This window comes from Ambystoma mexicanum, chromosome 2p (assembly GCF_040938575.1).
Source record: "Ambystoma mexicanum isolate Mex_15411 chromosome 2p, UKY_AmexF1_1, whole genome shotgun sequence".
Classification (NCBI taxonomy): domain Eukaryota; kingdom Metazoa; phylum Chordata; class Amphibia; order Caudata; family Ambystomatidae; genus Ambystoma; species Ambystoma mexicanum.
Window position 1 is genome coordinate 173,869,491 of NC_090923.1, and position 17,210 is coordinate 173,886,700.

Below are 17,210 nucleotides of genomic sequence, written 5' to 3' on the forward strand. Positions count from 1 at the left end.
TGGACAAATATAGCTGTTGGTATTGATAAAGGAAATGTTTAGCCATTGGCATTGAATCCTTGGAAATATTTATAAAAGTGGATATAATTTTCAGAGCAAGAATAGCAATGGCTTATGTGGCCCAGGGACACATCCAAGCAGCAAGTACTGCTTTCTGGGTAAAAAGTCTAGCAGCTGGTGGTGTATTCAGGGTGGCAACTGCAGCATCATAAATCCCCCCAATTGGCACAGACTCTAGACTAGGAATAGTATCTGTGGGTACTGCACTCAGAGTAAGAATTGCGGAAAGGTGATTGGGTTCCTGGTAAGAACTGTAGCAGGGACTACATTTATTCAATGCAGGTCTGTAGCAAAGAGTACTGAGAACTGTAGCAGTGGGTGCTTGCCTCATCAAGAGTTTGGCCTGAGCCCTTAAATGCGGTGGTAACGGTATTACCGCCACATTGAAGGGCTGGCCAAATCATAAGTTGGGGGGATAATGGCATTTTTACCTCCAGCTTTTTGCTTTCAAATGGACCCAATGGAGCATAGGGACATATCGCACAAAACACCCTCCACCCCACGGTAACTCGGGATCTGACACAATTAGTGCCGGGATACAGCCCAGCTCTAAAATAACACAAATTAGCATTGTTCCAGACAGTAAGAATGCTAGATGTAGATATTGTACCTGTGGTAAAAACTGTAGCATGTATTCATATTTTGGCTATGAATGGTGACAGTGGGTCCTGTGTACAGGCTAACAATTGAAGCAGCAAAGGGTTTTGCAAGCTGTGAGAAACCGGAGGGTATTCTCAATTGTAGACCCTGGGGATCCTTTGTTCAGGTGGCCAGGGTAGGGCCATCGCGCTTGGATCCCAACCCTGGGGGGGGACGAGCGAGGGAGGGATGGAGGATTATCTGGGAAAATGATGCTTGGGGACTGTGTGAGGAACGCCCTTGGGTGAGACATGGTATCCCCCCCCTTTCCGACAAACTCCTTCCCGACATCCCATCAGCTTTTATGGGATATTGCAACCAAAGTCCCCTCTACCCCTGCACATTCCCATAAGGAAAAGAAAGAGATAACAGCAGGGGAATTTAAAACCACCCCTAAATATCGATGCAATCGTTATCTCTCCTTCCTTAAAAACACAAGGATATGATATAAACATGAGAGCACCCTTTTTCCTCCTGCAACACTACATCCACACACCCTTTTCCTGACAGTAATCTATCAAACTTTCCTTCCCTTTCTATGGGTCACTACGACTCCCACAATTCCATTTCCCTACTGGACTGCCAGAGGACTGAGATGAGAAAGAGGACTGAGGCTACAAAAATGACCACCCATCCAGTACAATGGCCCTGTCCCACTAATGAGGTCAGGCACTCAGTCACAATCACACACACACTTGCAACCCATTACCAACCTCTGTAGGTATAAAAGGAGTGGCCAAAAAACACAGTTGAATTGAACCAGAGATGCAGTGCGGTCCAGGCGGCCTGAAGAGCGAGACGGAGCACGTGAAACAGTAGCAGCAGGAGAGGGGTCGAAAGGAACCAGGCGGTGGAGAACGGAAGGCTAGGAGCTTATCCAGATGCTACAGAAAGCCGACGATAGCGAGGTAAAGGAGCTGTGTCTCTCCAAGGCCACCAAAGTTCAGAAGGCGACGTCTCGAGGCTTGAGAAGGTTTCCCTTTGATGTGCCAGAAGGTGCTCCATTCCTGGGAAAGCAGTGGCCTTGGGAAGGTCCGAAGGCTGACAGGGAGAGACCCTCGCCTCAGACATTGAAGACTGCAGTAAGCGGTCAAAGAAGCAGACAACCGTTGACAGCCGGTGAGTTGAAAGGGAAGGAAACCTGCATATGAAGGCAAACGAGTACCGACTGACTACAGACACAGGTAAAATTGAGGAACTGTGAAATATCATTGTTCGGTGATTGAAATGAGAAGAGTGGTCCTGCGCGAGCCGACGCGCATTAATCAAAAGTCTCTGTTCCATTGTTGAAAGATAGAAAGTTACGGAGTGATCCTGCATAAGACGAAGAGACGGATTTACAGAGGTCTCTGTTACCTTGAACTGTGTTAAGTGAACAAATTGAACTGTGTTTGAAAGTGAAAGAAGTTATAACAAAATATGCGATTAACGTTGTGGAATACAGGAACCAAGATGCACTTTGTTTATTGTGAAGGAAGGCAATTGTGAAGCTAGTACATTGTTGAATAGAGAAAGAAGAATTGTTTTGAAACTGCGAGAAGAGGCTGTAGTTTGGGGAATCCCGGAGAGCCTACATCTGAGTTGTGATCAAGAAGCAGGCAAGTGACTCAAAAGTAGAAAAAAGAAGGGAATAACTATAATACCCAAAAAGACATTGCAAGTGACAGGCTTGGGCCCGGTAGAGGGAAGCCTGTCAGGGAATTAAAAAGCCAAAGTGGTCATGCCGAGTTACAGTCAAATCCTAACACATTCGAAATTCTTCAGCTAACGTAAATTAAAGTGATTTTTATTGTAAAAGAAGCCTGGTGAAGGGAACCGCAAGAAAAGAAGAAGGACTCAAGCCCAACTGAGGGAAGTCGGGTTACAAAGAACAGGGGAGACCCAGACTCAGGTAAGGAGAACCTTATGAGGGGCCTCATTGAACTATTCAGTGAATTATGAACTGTGAACCTGTGAACTGAGAACCACGAACTGTGAGAAACCTGAGAGACGCATTCAACAGTCAAAGTGTGGCCTGTTCAAAGAACTGTGTCACTTGCTTGTCCTTGTCAGAGACCCGAAAAACCTGTGCTTAAAATGTGAGGAAGGGAGATATCTTGGATAGTGCAAGAAGCCATTCTAACATGATTTAGCACCACTAAGTTTACTTTTACACATCCCTTTACACTTAGCATAGGCCGTTTCTTTTTATTTGATGGTCGAGAATATTCCCATCTTAGCTATAGGGCGAATAAATCTGTTGAAACGTATACCCTTGTGTTGTTGTCTTACTCATGGTACCATGTCTGTTTCACAAAGCATACACACAATTGCAGCAGTGGGTACTGTGTGAAGGCTTTGTTTTAACTATGAGTTACGGCTGAGATCTGAGATTTCTGTAGCAAAGTTAAGTACTGTAGCACTGGATGATGCTTTCAGGGTACAAATAACAGCAATGTGTTTTGTGGCCAGAGTAGCAGTGTGTACCTTGCCAACATTATTGCCAACGTGCTCCTCTTCCTTACAAGAGTGTTTACAATAGGTAAAATAATGATTCTGGAAAACATGCTAAGTTTACTTCCTAAACAAAAAGAATTATATATATATATATATATATTCGCCTTAATTGTATCTACGTAACTATGCCATGTTCTAGCGCATAAGTGTAATATATTTATTTTAAGTCACTTGCTGATTGTTTAACTGCAAATTCAACCACCCCCGCGCACACCATAGAGGGAAAACAGCTGGAAAGTACTCACGTGTACTTTAAGATGCCCTCGAGTTTCGAAGTCCAGATAATTACACTCTTGTCTGCGGATCCAGATGCAAAACGCTTCCCTAGAAAAGGATGAGAGAAAAAAGTGAAATCTCTCAACGTACTGCAGGTAGGACATGTAGTAAACGTGCCGAAAAATAGAAATCAAGAACAATGCACACACCAGGGCAGAGTTGGACGAGTAGCCAAAGACATGGCTCCGCCTGTGACAAGGGTATGAAAGAAAAGACAATATAAAGCAAGACCATGCACAGAAAATAAAAGAACAAGTAAGGTAGTAGAAATATAGCAATTATTATTATTATTATGCCATTTGTTAGGCGTGGACCAAGCTTCTAGAATTAATGGAGCGCTTTACAGAGGTATACAACTGTACAGATGCATAACATATTGCTACATATAAACTGGCATTGCAAAATTCACTCATTCAGTAAGTGAAACCTCATTTCGGGATCTTACTATGTTAGGGGACAGGAAGCGCGTATTACAATTAGTCATTTTCCACACAAGATAGTTTAACTCTATGTCTCACTGAACCTCCCTTCTCCAGAGACCCTTTAACTGTGCACGTGAAAACAAAGAAATGTGCAAGTATACTTTCTTGCAGACACGGATACGCTTTCACAGAGGAGAATAGTGGCAGACTATTGTGTGTACAATTGCACTGCATGTTTGACCTGTGAGGATCAATGCCTGCGGCTGGCCGGAGTATTGTGTAAAGAGTCACAATACTCAAGAATATTCAAGTGAAGTAAATAGACTCTGACCTTGAATACTGATCATGAACAAAGAACCTTCTGTTTCCAGACTATTTAAAGGCATGGATAAGGCCCTTGTCAGGCAATTTGGTATTCAGGGCTAACTTATGTTGGGCTTCCTCACACATGACACCTTGCTGGATTGCTGCCTGAACCGCAAATTCACGAGCAATGTCCACGCTGAAATGTCCTAATGAGGTATTCGCTTCAGATATGTAGCCAAAGAGCTTTAATATGTTTTATACTAAAGGTCTTAGTTGCCCATCAGTTGTCAGTGAGATATATCTACTTCACTTCAGTTTCGGATGTACTGTCCTTTAAAGGTCCAAGCATCTTTTGCTCCATTGTTCCTAATGTGAAGGCTCAGTTAGTAACTATTGTCTCTTGCTTACTAGAGAAAGCAGTAACGTCACAAAACCTTCATAGGATGCACCCTTCAGCTAGTAATTACAGTCTTGTGCCAAACCTAGGATATCCATCGGCTAGCCTTTTCTTGAATCATGGCAAGGTGCAATACGATCAGACAGCCAGGTAGAAAAGGCAATTATTTGGGAGTAGGTTTGGGAGGAGAAAGGTTTGAAAATAAGAAGGCATTTGTCTGGTTGTAAATGAAGAGGGTGCGAAGGGCGGTCATTTGAAAAAAAGGTGGTGTCTTGGGGAAAAGAGAGCAGCCTAGTGGAAAGAAAGTTACTGACCAAGATTCTAACAATGGCGATCATTCTGCCCTGTGGTCTATGCTGCCAGAGTTGATAACTCAGGTCTGTCAGAAACTGGGGGTGAGGCAGACTTCCCTTTAGTTGGGGAAGGTTTAAAACTGACCCGGAATACAATGGGTTCCAGCTCTTTTAGAAATGCTAAAACAAGATCAGAGGTCTTTGGGGGAAATGATCTAATCCTATTTCAGGAAACATGGATTAGCAAACCCCCCAGAACTGGAAGGGTTTAGAGTGTTAGTACAACAGGCAACAACCATAGGTAAAGGAAGACCAAAAGGTGGACTTTTGACAGCCTGTAAATCCATTCTCTCTAAGGAAGCAACAGTGATACCTAACAATCAGGAGGGTATCCTGGCTGTCAAACTTGGTTTTCCATCAAAGGAGGGGTATAGACATCTGATAACCATAAATCTTTACTGGAACCTTTTGTGTTCGAAGCTCCCTGATTTTCTGGTCTCATTGGCGGGTGTATTAACACAGATTAAGGTATCCTATTCGGATGCCCACATTCTAGTGGCAGGTGATAGAACTTCTCAATGTGTCCCAAATTCGGGGGGTGGGGCTCAGAAACTAAAAACAGTAAGTGCCAATGGCAAAAGGTGGTTATCCTTTCTCAGGGACTGGGATCTTGGAATGATCAATGGATCCATTGTGGGCGATACACCTCCCACAAGCACATGGTTGCGGGGGAAATTGGAATCCACTTTGGACTACATATTCCTCTCTTCCAGTCTATTCATGAAATGTGATAATTTTCGGGTGGGGGAATGTGGCTCCAGTGACCATAGACGTTTGGAAGCTTCCTTAGATTGGAGCTTTAGTAAAAAATTGGACCAATGGCAGGGGACCGTCGTAGTCAATGCCCAAAGAAACCGATTAGTAAAATATAGAAAAGAAGGGATACGCCTAAATGACGCACTTGATCAGTTTCAAAATGATCCCAGTTCTAGTGACTTAGAGCAGTACTTAAACCCATATAGTTTCCATGATTTCCTGTGGTCAGTAGACTCCCCCCAGAATATACCATCAAAGGAACTAGTGGTACACAAGCACACCTACGATGAGCTGATGTGGTCAAAGAAGAGGGAGTTGCGGGGGCAGATCAGTGTAGTTAGAAGGGAAATTGTGGATAGGGCTGAGCTGTCGAAGGTAATTCAACATCTAAAGTGCACCTACAGGAATTAGTCTAAACAACAGAAAATGAGCCGTCTGCAGAAAGACAGGGAATCTATGCTTAGGCTTCTAACAAGTAACAACTCACATAATTTCTGGGCATTAATAAACTACCAGGATAAAGATCAGGGTGCCATACAGGCAAATTGTGTGCCTGAGACAATTTGGGTCACTTACCTCATGGATAAATATCTGAAACTGCAGAGGGATGTAGTACCCAGCATTCCTGGGTCACTTTGGGTCATTGACTTCACAGAAGAAGATATCGGTGAGTTAATAATCAAATCATCGGCATCGAGAGCAGCGGGGGCCTAGTGGATTGTCTTATCAAGTTTTAAAAGGAAATCCAATTATGTGGGCCCACATCCCGCATATACGTTTTAGGGGTATTATGGAGAAGAGGAACATCCCTCTATCATGGAAGTCAGCCATAATTATACCAATTTTTTAAAAAATGTAAAAAGGGGGATCGACAGAACCCATAAAACTATAGACCCATGACCTTATTAGACGTGGAAAGTAAGATCTTTGCCAGTCTAATATTAAGAAATTTGGAGGAATGGGCAACAGAAATAAGATCTTACCAAAACAGCAGACAGGGTTTCGAATGGGTCATGCCACATCCCTAAATGGCACAGTATTAGCCACATTGCTAAATAGCAAAGAAGGAAGTAACTCAACAAGGCTATACTGTGCCTTTATTGACTTGGCAAGCGCCTTCAACCTAGTCAATAGTGAGCGGCTATGGTCTAAGCTTGCGATCAGGAGGGCACCGATTCCCCTGATTAATATTTTAGTCTCTCTTCATGAAAACAACACCTTGAGAGTAAGACTAAATAAGGAAGGACATCTCTCAGAACAGATTCCTGTGGGAAGAGGGGTGAGACAGGGATACATGATTGCTCCCTTTCTCTTTAATTTTTATATGGCTGACTTCGGACAGGAAGTTGATACCGTAAGATTGGGGAGTGCTAAACTCGGGGAAAGGGCCATAAAATGGCTCATGTATGCAGACTATCTAGTCCTTATGGACAAAACGCCGGTGGGCCTACACTGGCTACTGAATACTCTTGATGACTTAATGAAGAAAAATGACCTAAAGGTCAACCCAGGAAAGTCCATAATTGTGATCTTTGGAGACAAGAGAGCTGGTGAAGGCAGATTCCAATGTAAGGTGGGAGGTGTTTCCATCTCGGTGGTCTAGGAAATTGTATATCTAGGATATACATTATATGCTACCCCCAGAAAAAAAATCGGACTCTGTTAGAGTTTACAGCAAAGGCCAATCAGCTAACTTCCCAATTACAGAGGATTATTGGCAAACTGTGTGGTTTTTCACTCTTGCCAGCGGTGAAGTTCTGCATGGCAAAGATCATGCCAGTCCTCTTGTACGGGATAGAGGCCAGACCCAAAACCTGGTCCTTCGATTGGCAGACAAGAGAGGGGCAGAAATGCAAAAAAGCCCTAGGGCTACAGACGGGGGTTCCAATGGTAGGCCTGAGATTTGAGTTGGGTCTGAGGTCCTTCAAGTCCCATATGGATTTGAAGCTATTATCATGATATAGATTGATTACCAATCCACTGAAGAACTTGTTATATGAGGACCTATTGGGACCATTCATCAGTGCAAGACCTGAGGAGGTTGGTTGTTGAGATAGCTGTGGGACTGATGAAGACACTCTAATAGCTAACCCAATGAAGACAAAAAAGGAGTTAATCACAATGGATTGGATTTGAACATCTGATCAAATGAGGTCATCAACTGTTGCAGTTTCTCTCTCTAAGTGTGATAAGAAACTTGGCTACCTCCCAAGATACAAGGTAAAATTCCCAGATAAAAATGTATTTTCTCATCCACCAGGGGGCGCTGAGATGTGTTGAAGCATCTCCGCTCGTCTCCCCAACAGGGGCGCTGATCGAGGGACCTGAGCCACCCCCCGACACCCCCGGAACGAGACATCGACCCCCCCCCCGTAAGAAGGTGCCGGGCACCCCCGGCCCACATTTGGAACCCGAGGGTGGAACGGAGCCGGAGTTCTGACCCATCGAACTTCGAGGGCGCGAGGCCCCTCCCCCCTGCGGCTCTGCGGCTCTGCGGAAAGCAGCGGTGAGCCCGGGCCCAGAGAAGGCTTGCAAAGGCCCAGGCGACCGAGGCCTAGGACTCCTGCCTGGATCGGACGGCGGTTCGCGGCGACGAAACGGTCCATGAGGTGGACCACGGAGCGGGAGAAGGAGGCGCCGCAACAGGCCAAGGAACCCTCCCAGCCGGGAGTCAGCAGCGGATCGGCACTGGGAGTGCGCAGAGTCTGGCGAGCCCGCGTGGGGCGAACACGAGTGGCGTAGGTGTGGCCCCCCCGAGGTAAGGAGACCCACCCCGGGGCTGGGCACCCACCGGGGGTAATAAAAACCCAAAAGGGGGTAGGAGGAGAGAAGCCAGGGAAAGCCCATACTAGCCCCGGAAGCACCCCGAGCCTGTGAGGTGCACGGGGCTCAACCGAGGGCACCTACCCCCCGCAAACGCCGCAGAAGGACAGACCGCTGACACACAACAGGTCACGGCCCCCAACTACGGGGGAAATAAAAAAAAAAAAGGAAATAAAGCGGGGAAAATCTGGGAAAGGAAAACCCCCGCCCACGACGGAGGAATTGCCTGGGGCTCCAGCGCCCCCACAACCGTGTCCCCACCCTCGGCCGCAGAGCTGCCAGGGGCCCCCGCTCCCCCCAGGAAGCAAAGGAGACAAGCAGGCCCCGTAGGCCACAACCACTCGGTGGCAGACACCGGGGAGCGGGAGTGCCCAGGGAGGGCCTATGACCTGGAGGGAAACACTGCAGAGGTTTCGGCGCCCGTCCCTCGAGCCCCCTACTGCCCCTGAAATGGCCGCCCAAACGCAACAAGAAGCGACAGATGCAAACTCGGTCTCCAGGGGTATGGCGGCCCTGCTTGATGAAATTAGAGGATTCCGCGCAGATATCACCCTTAGGCTGGACACCCTAGACAAAAAGGTGGACAATATAGAAGACAGGGTGCAGGCACTGGAGAACAATACAACCTCGAGTGACATTTTCGAGTCCCAATTTGACATGCGCCTGTCGGAGCTTGAGAGAAGAGAAGAGAAATGCTCACTAAAAATGGACGACTTGGAAAACAGGGAAAGGCGCTGCAACCTACGTTTCCTAGGCTTCCCGGAACAAGATGGTGAAACCCAGGCAGACATTGTCAAGGCAGTCAACGCGGTGGTGAGAGTGCTTTTTGACGGAGCTAATACTAACGAACCCACTATTGACAGGGCCCATAGAGCAGGGGCAGCCTCCAGAGGCCCCAGATCCGTTTTAGTCCGCTTCCACTACTTTTCAGAAAAAAGCAGGATCCTTGAACTGGCTCGCAAGAAGGGCCCGGTGGAATGGGAGGGAGCCCGGATCTCGGTATACCAGGATTTGTCGGCCTTCACTCTGGCGAGACGCCGCCTCTGTTCCCCCCTGACGAAAATGCTCCAAGCCAAGGGAGTCCGATACAGGTGGGGGTATCCTTTTTCCCTATCTTTCGAGTTCGAGGGATATAAGTATACCCTGATCACCAAGGATGACATCCAAAGAGTGACGGGCGAACTCCTAGATAGTTCGGTTTGGAACGGGGAGACCGCGACCGGGAGCGCGCCCCGATGGGCCCAAAAAAGAACAACGCTCCAAAGGAGAGGCGCAGAGTACGAGGCCAAAGGAAATTCAGGAGAGTGGCACTGGCGTCACCGGACCCTCATAATGGCTGAAACAAACTACTGGAATCTGATGAAAATTTTATCCACTTGTCGTTGCAAAGGGGGGATGTTATTAAATTTTACGTTCTTGCATTAATCCCGAAGAGGGGGGGGGGCTCGAATGGGTGTTTATAAAGAGGTACCGAGCCCGGAGGGGGGAGACATGGTTGGCCGGTTGTGTGACCTTGGGACGATGCCTCAACACAATCAGGCGATCTGGGGGGAGGGGGGTGGGGGGAGAGATGAGGGGAAGTTGGGACGGTTGGGGTTTTGTTATAGTACGCCAAAGTTTGGGGATTTGATCACACCCTGGGGGCAGTTACTAGCCCTCTGCAGGGTGCGGAAACATTTAGGGAGTAACGACGCTTGCATCCTTGAATTCGGAGTTACGTTTCAAAACGTGTCCTAATGGATGATTCACTTCAATCCTTGTCAGTGGGGTCTCTAAACGTTCGAGGGCTCAACTCACCCACCAAGAGGTCGCTGCTCATGCGGGAATTCACGAGGACGAAACTACAGTTCCTCTTTGTGCAAGAGACCCACTGGGTTCGGGGGAGGGAGCCCAAGCTCAAGGCTAAAAACATAGATCAGGTATTCTCGGCCTCGACCCAGTTCAAGAAGAGGGGAGTAGCTTTGCTGGTGTCCCCCGAGGCTCACTTTGGGTTTAAGGTTGCACAGACCGACCCAGAGGGTCGGTATCTCATGGTTAAAGGGGATGTGCGGGGACGTTTGTTCACCTTGGTCTGCATATACGCCCCAAATGAGTCGCAGTACGTCTTCTGGGAAAGCATGAAGGGGACAATAATGGCATTCGCGGAGGGCACCCTCCTGGTGGGAGGGGACTTTAACATGGTGCTGTGTCCCGAAAGGGATAGAAAATCTGTGAACCCTTGCCCCAACATCCGGCTCCACAAAAAATTGGCATCAGCCTTCCAGGAAGTGAATGGGGAATTGGGGTTGTGTGACACGAGTATACCCAAGCAAGGTCTGAACCCCGATTACACTTTCTACTCTAAGCCTCATGATGTTTTCTCGCGCATAGACTACATTCTGGTAGATGCAACTATCCAGGGAGAGATCACCAGCGCTGGTGTGGAAACCGTCCCCTGGACGGACCATGACATGGTCAAGATTAGGATTGGCCTCCCCCCTACCCCCGCAGCCAGCTCCCGTTGGAGTTGTAACGACCTCCTTCTTCACGACAAGGAGACGCGCCAAACCCTCCTGACAGCCATAGAAGATTATTTCTCCCTGAACGACAACGGGGAGGTAGGCACTATGGGAGTATGGGAGGCATTTAAGGCAACTATCAGAGGTACCCTGATTGGCATCGGGGCGGGGAAAAAAAGGGAGAGGGACCGGGAAGAGAAAGACCTGAAAACCAAGATAGAGGCCATACAACCAGGTGGTAAACTGAAAACACAGATGTTTCCTTGGCAGTGGGAGGAATTGCAGAAGCTGCGCGCACTAGATTGGCTCACCTTCAAGTAGGGCAAATGGAAAGGAAGCTCTCTTTTCTGAAACAAAAATATATGGAGAAAGGGGAAAAGGCCGACAAGATACTCGCCTGGAGACTCCGCGAACTTAGGAATAGCAGGAGAGTGAATTCAATCCGCTCTGCGGACGGTAACTCGACTGCAAGGGACTCCAAAATAGCTGAACAATTCAGACTATATTATGAAAAATTATACTGCTCAGAATACAAGGGGGATGGGATAGACGTTGATAGGTTCCTGGATTCCCTCCCTGTCCCGGGCCTGCTACCAGACAAAGCCGACACCTTGGAAATCCCCATTTCATCGGAGGAAGTAATTGACACTATCTCCTCCTTGAAAAGTGGTACGGCCCCGGGGGACGACGGCTTCTCAGTCAAATTCTATAAGACCTATAGATCCACACTCGCCCCCTTTCTGGCCAAACTGTTCAACTGTGCACTTAGCCAAGGGTCCCTCCCACCCACAATGATGTCAGCCTTAATAGTGGTCTTACCTAAAGAGGGCAAGGACCCAGCCTTATGCCAGTCATATCGGCCCATATCGCTCCTTAACACTGACGTCAAAATACTGGCGAAACTTCTGGCGAACAGATTGGCAAAATTCCTCCCTACCCTGGTACATGAAGATCAAGTGGGCTTTATCCCGGGGCGCCAGGGGTCAGACAACATCAGAAAAACCCTCGGCCTTATGCATGAGGCAACCGAGCAGGGAGTGGAGGGGTTCCTCCTTTCACTCGACTCAGAAAAAGCCTTCGACCGGGTCGAATGGCCTTACATGATCAAGGTTCTTAGGAAAATGGGATTGGGAGATAATTTTTGTAGGTGGGTTGCAGCACTATACAACTCGCCCACAGCGAGAGTATTGGTTAATGGGGGTACATCTGAGCCCTTTTCCCTTTCCCGAGGCACCCGGCAAGGCTGCCCCCTGTCACCTCTCCTATATGCCCTGGCCATGGAACCCCTGGCTATAGCGGTTAGGAACGACCCGGAAATTATGGGTATACGATGTGGTGAGTGCGAGTTTAAGCTCTCCCTATTCGCAGACGACATACTAGGCTACCTGACCAGCATCCAAACATCCCTACCGAGGCTGTTTGATCTCATACGCTTTTTTGGCTCCTTTTCGGGGCTGAGAATAAACACATCCAAATCAAGCATCATGCCAATGGGCCCAGGGGAACAAGATATTGAGAATAAAACCGACATTCAGGGGGTTAGAATCGAGCGAGAATCCACTTGATATCTGGGCACCATCATCCCCAGAGATCTGTCACAGCTATACCAACGGAATTTCCCTGAGATCCTCGCCCGGGTCAGTAGCGATCTCAAAAGATGGGCCCCCCTCACACTCTCCTGGCTGGGACGCATGGTTTCGGTTAAGATGAACATTCTGCCTCGCCTTCTCTATCTCTTCTCCGCTCTCCCTGTCGTGATTCCAGAAGCCTTTTTCGAGGTGCTCCAGTCCCGTGTCCTCCACTTCATTTGGAATGGCAAAAGACCCAGGGTTAAAACCTCCACTCTGACCCTCCCAAAATCCCATGGTGGCTTTGGACTCCCCGATTTTAGGCTTTACTATAAAGCAGCCCAGCTTAGGGTGATGTTGGAACACATGCGGGACGATATGCGTACATTTTGGACGTATGTCAAAGACACCCACGCACATCCGAGGAAGGTCAGGGACTATCTCTGGGCCTCTCCCAGGTCAATCCCCCCACAACTCAAGACACATCCTACCTTAGCAGTCCTTTGGACGCTGTGGAAACCCAACAAAGCCAATAATTTGATATCTACATGGCCTTCTCCTCTGACATCACTCTGGGGCCCCCCCATCGATCTGGACATGAGGGGCTTTCGGGACACTCAGGCATGGTCTGACATGGGACTGGAAAGAGTCTCCCAGCTTACACGAGAAGAGGGCTTCATCGAATATGACAGTTTGACAGAGGCTCTGGTGGATAGGCCCCCTACGGTTTTTTAATTCCTGCGGTTGAAGGGGATACTTACCCAACCAAGGTGGTCCGAACAGCTTAGTCGCCCCCTCACCCCATTCGAACTTATTCTGGCCAAAAGTAGATCTCACAAAGGTTCGCTATCTAAGTTCTATAGTGTGCTGATTACAGCGGACCTAGAAGGCAGACAACCCTTCAAGCGCATATGGGAAGAGAGGATGGGAATGTCAATAGATGATCACACCTGGAGTGCGGTATTTAAGTGCATTTTCACGGGCTCCCTATACACAGCAGCTATGGAACACAACTTTAAAATCCTCCATTCATGGCATCGCCCCCCGGCTCTGTTGTCTAGAATGTACCGGGATGTTTCCCCCCTCTGCCCCAGAGGATGCCACCAAGGGGGAACCTGGTTTCATATGTGGTGGAGTTGCCCGTCCATACAGGTATACTGGGCGGAGCTTCTTAGCTGGATCAAAGATATCGAGGGTTATGGACCATCTTTGCACCCGCTGGAAATCCTACTGGGCTCCCCCACGCCTGAGTCGGAGGGGAATGCCTTCCCCAAGGTCATCAGCGCTATGTTGCGGGCAGGGAGACTGGCACTTGCGCAAAAATGGAAGAGTGTCCTGGCCCCCTCCAAGGAGGAATGGCTCTGCAAGCTTAGGGTCATTTTCAGCTACGAAAAACTCTCAGCAATAGCAAATGATACCATGTCTGATTTTGTCCAAGAATGGACGGCAGTGCTGCTGCACGATGACTGTATTACTATGCAATTGTAGAGGAGTGATCGAACAAATGATTAAGCCAAAGGTTAAATTGCGCGAATCCCCACACTCCTTGGGGGGTTGGACTTGCCCCGGCCTAATCGCTTCATGGTATTACCCCACTGTTTCAAGGTTCACGTTTTTCTGTCGAATGCTAAGCAAGTGTTCTTCCCTATGCTCAATGTATATGCATTATCCCTAAAGTTGGCGCGACAATTGTTTGGGGGGAGGGGCTGGGAGGGGGGAATAGGGTTTGGGAGTTAATCAGAAAATGTTCCTGACAATGTGATTTCTCCTGCATTTATTGCGGGTGGGATAGGCCAGTTGGCCCACCCTGTTGTGTATGTTGTCAATAAAAACAAAAATTTTAAAAAAAAATGTATTTTCTCAGAATGGGATTAAACTTGATTCACACGGGGTCAGTGCTTGCTCGTTGGGGTCGGGAGGAGAAAATCTCAATCTTATGGCCAGGTTGTAAAGATCGCAAAGCTCAAACAATCAAGCATTTGTTGAGGTTTTGTGGGGGAACATGGCTGGCTAAAGAAAGATATCTGGGGCCCTTAACCGTCTCATTAGATCGGCTATCCACCGAGATGTTTTGGGAGAGAATGACAGCGGGTCAAGAAACTGCCCTAACAATTAATGTGATTACAGTGTTACACCACACTGGTTTCATCCTGTCAAAATACTGTTAAGTTCTGTTGACTGTATTAGATTTCCCTTTTTTAAGAATGTGTCTTTTTTTTTTTTTTTGGTGAAATGTTTTGTGAAAAACCAAAATTTGGTTGTACCGCAAACAAAATAAATAAATAAGAAGGTATTGAATAAGGCTGTATCCTGACAGACACTTGTTTAGCCGTTCAGACTCTGTAAACAAGAAACATTATATTGAACATCTAGTTGAGCAGGTTAGTGGGCATCAGTTTAGTGAGTATCCTCACCCCATTACCCCAACAGTTTCATAGAAGGACAAAATCCCAAAATTTCAGGCAGTGTCAATTAAACTAATTACATCACGCAAGCATTTTTGCTGATTAGTATTCATTATATTGCAAATCTTAGTGGAAATACTTTTGTTTGGGCCACAATTCTCCAACCAAGTAGTCCTTTGTGTAGGAATTTTAACAGTTCCCACATTTCCAAACCATGGTTGTACAGAAAGGTGCAAATGAATCAATGTGCAAGGGCCCTTTGGGTGTTACTAATAGTATATTATATTATTTGCAATGATGAGTCGCTTTTTCTGCATGAGTGAAAAGGCTGCAATAGGAGCAACAGGCTTTTTGAATGTGTGCTACTAGTTGGTTCCTGGCTGTTCTTGCTTTGCAGACCTACATGAATAGGTTTTACCCAGTGTCAGCGAGGAAGATTAGATAGTGTCAGGTCTCATATGCTTGAGAGGGGGCAGGGCATATGTGACCTAATCCTGGGGTGGACCATGTTTTGGGAATACAATTGAGACGAGATCCACCCCCAGGTAAGAGATCATGAACAACCTTAAACAGCAGAGGTTGCAACATTAGTATCATTTCAGGTGCCCTATCTGCTAGGAAGAGAGATGACAATCTACTATGCGTTCCAACAGACCATCAGAGAGTATAGGTCTGCCTGTAGTGGTGGATCATCCAAGATATTGGAATTTGGAGCTTAGAACTGACATGAGCCTTCGATAAGACTTCTGTGCCCGGATATGAAATATGACTGATGTCGACCGAAAACTACTTAGCTGTATAACATAGCACCCTAGGTCCCCAAGCTTATGATTTTAAACTAACCAAAATGAAGTATACACAGAAGAGAAAAGGAAAAGAATGGAAACAGTAAGACCAACTATTAGGAAAGATTTTCTTTTTGCACATTTCCCTCCATAGATTTCTATAGGACAGGCATTCTTTTTGATTGCTTTGAACCCTGTACTGACTTTTTGGAGATGAGTGAAGCATTATGCTTTTCTCCTTCTTATTGGTGAAACGGACATGTTCTTAAGACAGTCAGTACAGATAGACTATGTATCTTTGTGAATTCTGGTATTGTTAAAATTGCACGCATCACCTTACAGGGAAGTACAGTGAAGACACTTATAACTGTATTATAACATTATATTATTTTCAACCTTATAACATTTTATATAAAAGCAGTTTGGTTGCTTTTGCAATGTGCCAAAGAAAAGCTGGAGGCAGCAGTGATATTTTTACCGTTTGTGTTATTTCACTTGTGTACTTCTGCATTCACCAAAATTTGCCACTAATTATGGCTAGCACCTTTATGGATTTTCACATGTTCTCTTCGCCATGTTGTTTTTTATCTTCTCAGGTCAGGAAATGCCTTAAATGGAAACCCTTTTCCCGGGGGGGGGGAGAAAGAGAGAGAGAAAGAGAGAAAGAGAGAAAGAGAGAAAGAGAGAAAGAGAGAAAGAGAGAAAGAGAGAAAGAGAGAGAAAGAGAGAGAAAGAGAGAGAGAGACTGTGTGTCTGTGTGTCTGTTTGAATGCATCACATCCTTACCATTGGTGGGCTTGCCCCAGGCTGAATTCTGAATAAAAGGAGAGCTCCTGCAACTGTTTAATAGATCATTGTTGGAACCAACACTTCTACAAAGATGAGCAGCCCGCTGACAACCAGAGGACGACCTCTGCAGCTGACCAGCATCGACTTCAGTGTTGGCCCAGTGAAGCCCTGCTACTCTGACCCGATCTCAAGAAGCCCTTTGTTTAGGCTTGGGGCAGACGTCACCCATTGGCAATCCCTCCCCCTAGGCTTCCTAGGGAGGGCAGCCCTTTTCAAAATGCTTTCCCTCCCGAGATTCCTCTATGTCCTGCAGAAAACTCCCATTCACATTCCCTTCACAACCTTTACCAACATAGATTCCACCCTCCGGAAACTCCTGTGGGGTGGGAAACAACCCTGCATCACCCTGTCCACACTGCAGTGCTCAGTCTGGGAGGGAGGGTTAGGCGTACCCTGCCTAAGGGCTTACTGCTGGGCCGCACAGCTAGGCGTCTTGAAAGAATGGCTCCACGCGGACCCGGCTCTCCCACACGTCGGGAACAAGACCAGGCAGCGCACGTCCCTCCAGGTCCTATATGGGACAGACTCTGCTTTGGACGGTCTCCCGGGGATGACAAGTGCGGTCAGTGTGGAATGA

The 17,210-nt window shown here is 47.1% G+C and overlaps 1 protein-coding gene across 4 annotated transcripts in view; it reads right to left on the bottom strand.

Annotated features, from left to right (window-relative positions):
• The window catches only part of IFT122 (intraflagellar transport 122), a 1,464,758-nt gene that overhangs the window by 1,243,991 nt on the left and 203,557 nt on the right, over positions 1-17,210 (bottom strand). For all 4 annotated transcript variants that reach the window (XM_069643447.1, XM_069643448.1, XM_069643450.1 and 1 more), the window contains exon 4: positions 3,441-3,519. In XM_069643447.1, coding sequence (XP_069499548.1) covers positions 3,441-3,519 — 79 coding nt within the window. The remainder of the gene's footprint in view (positions 1-3,440; positions 3,520-17,210) is intronic.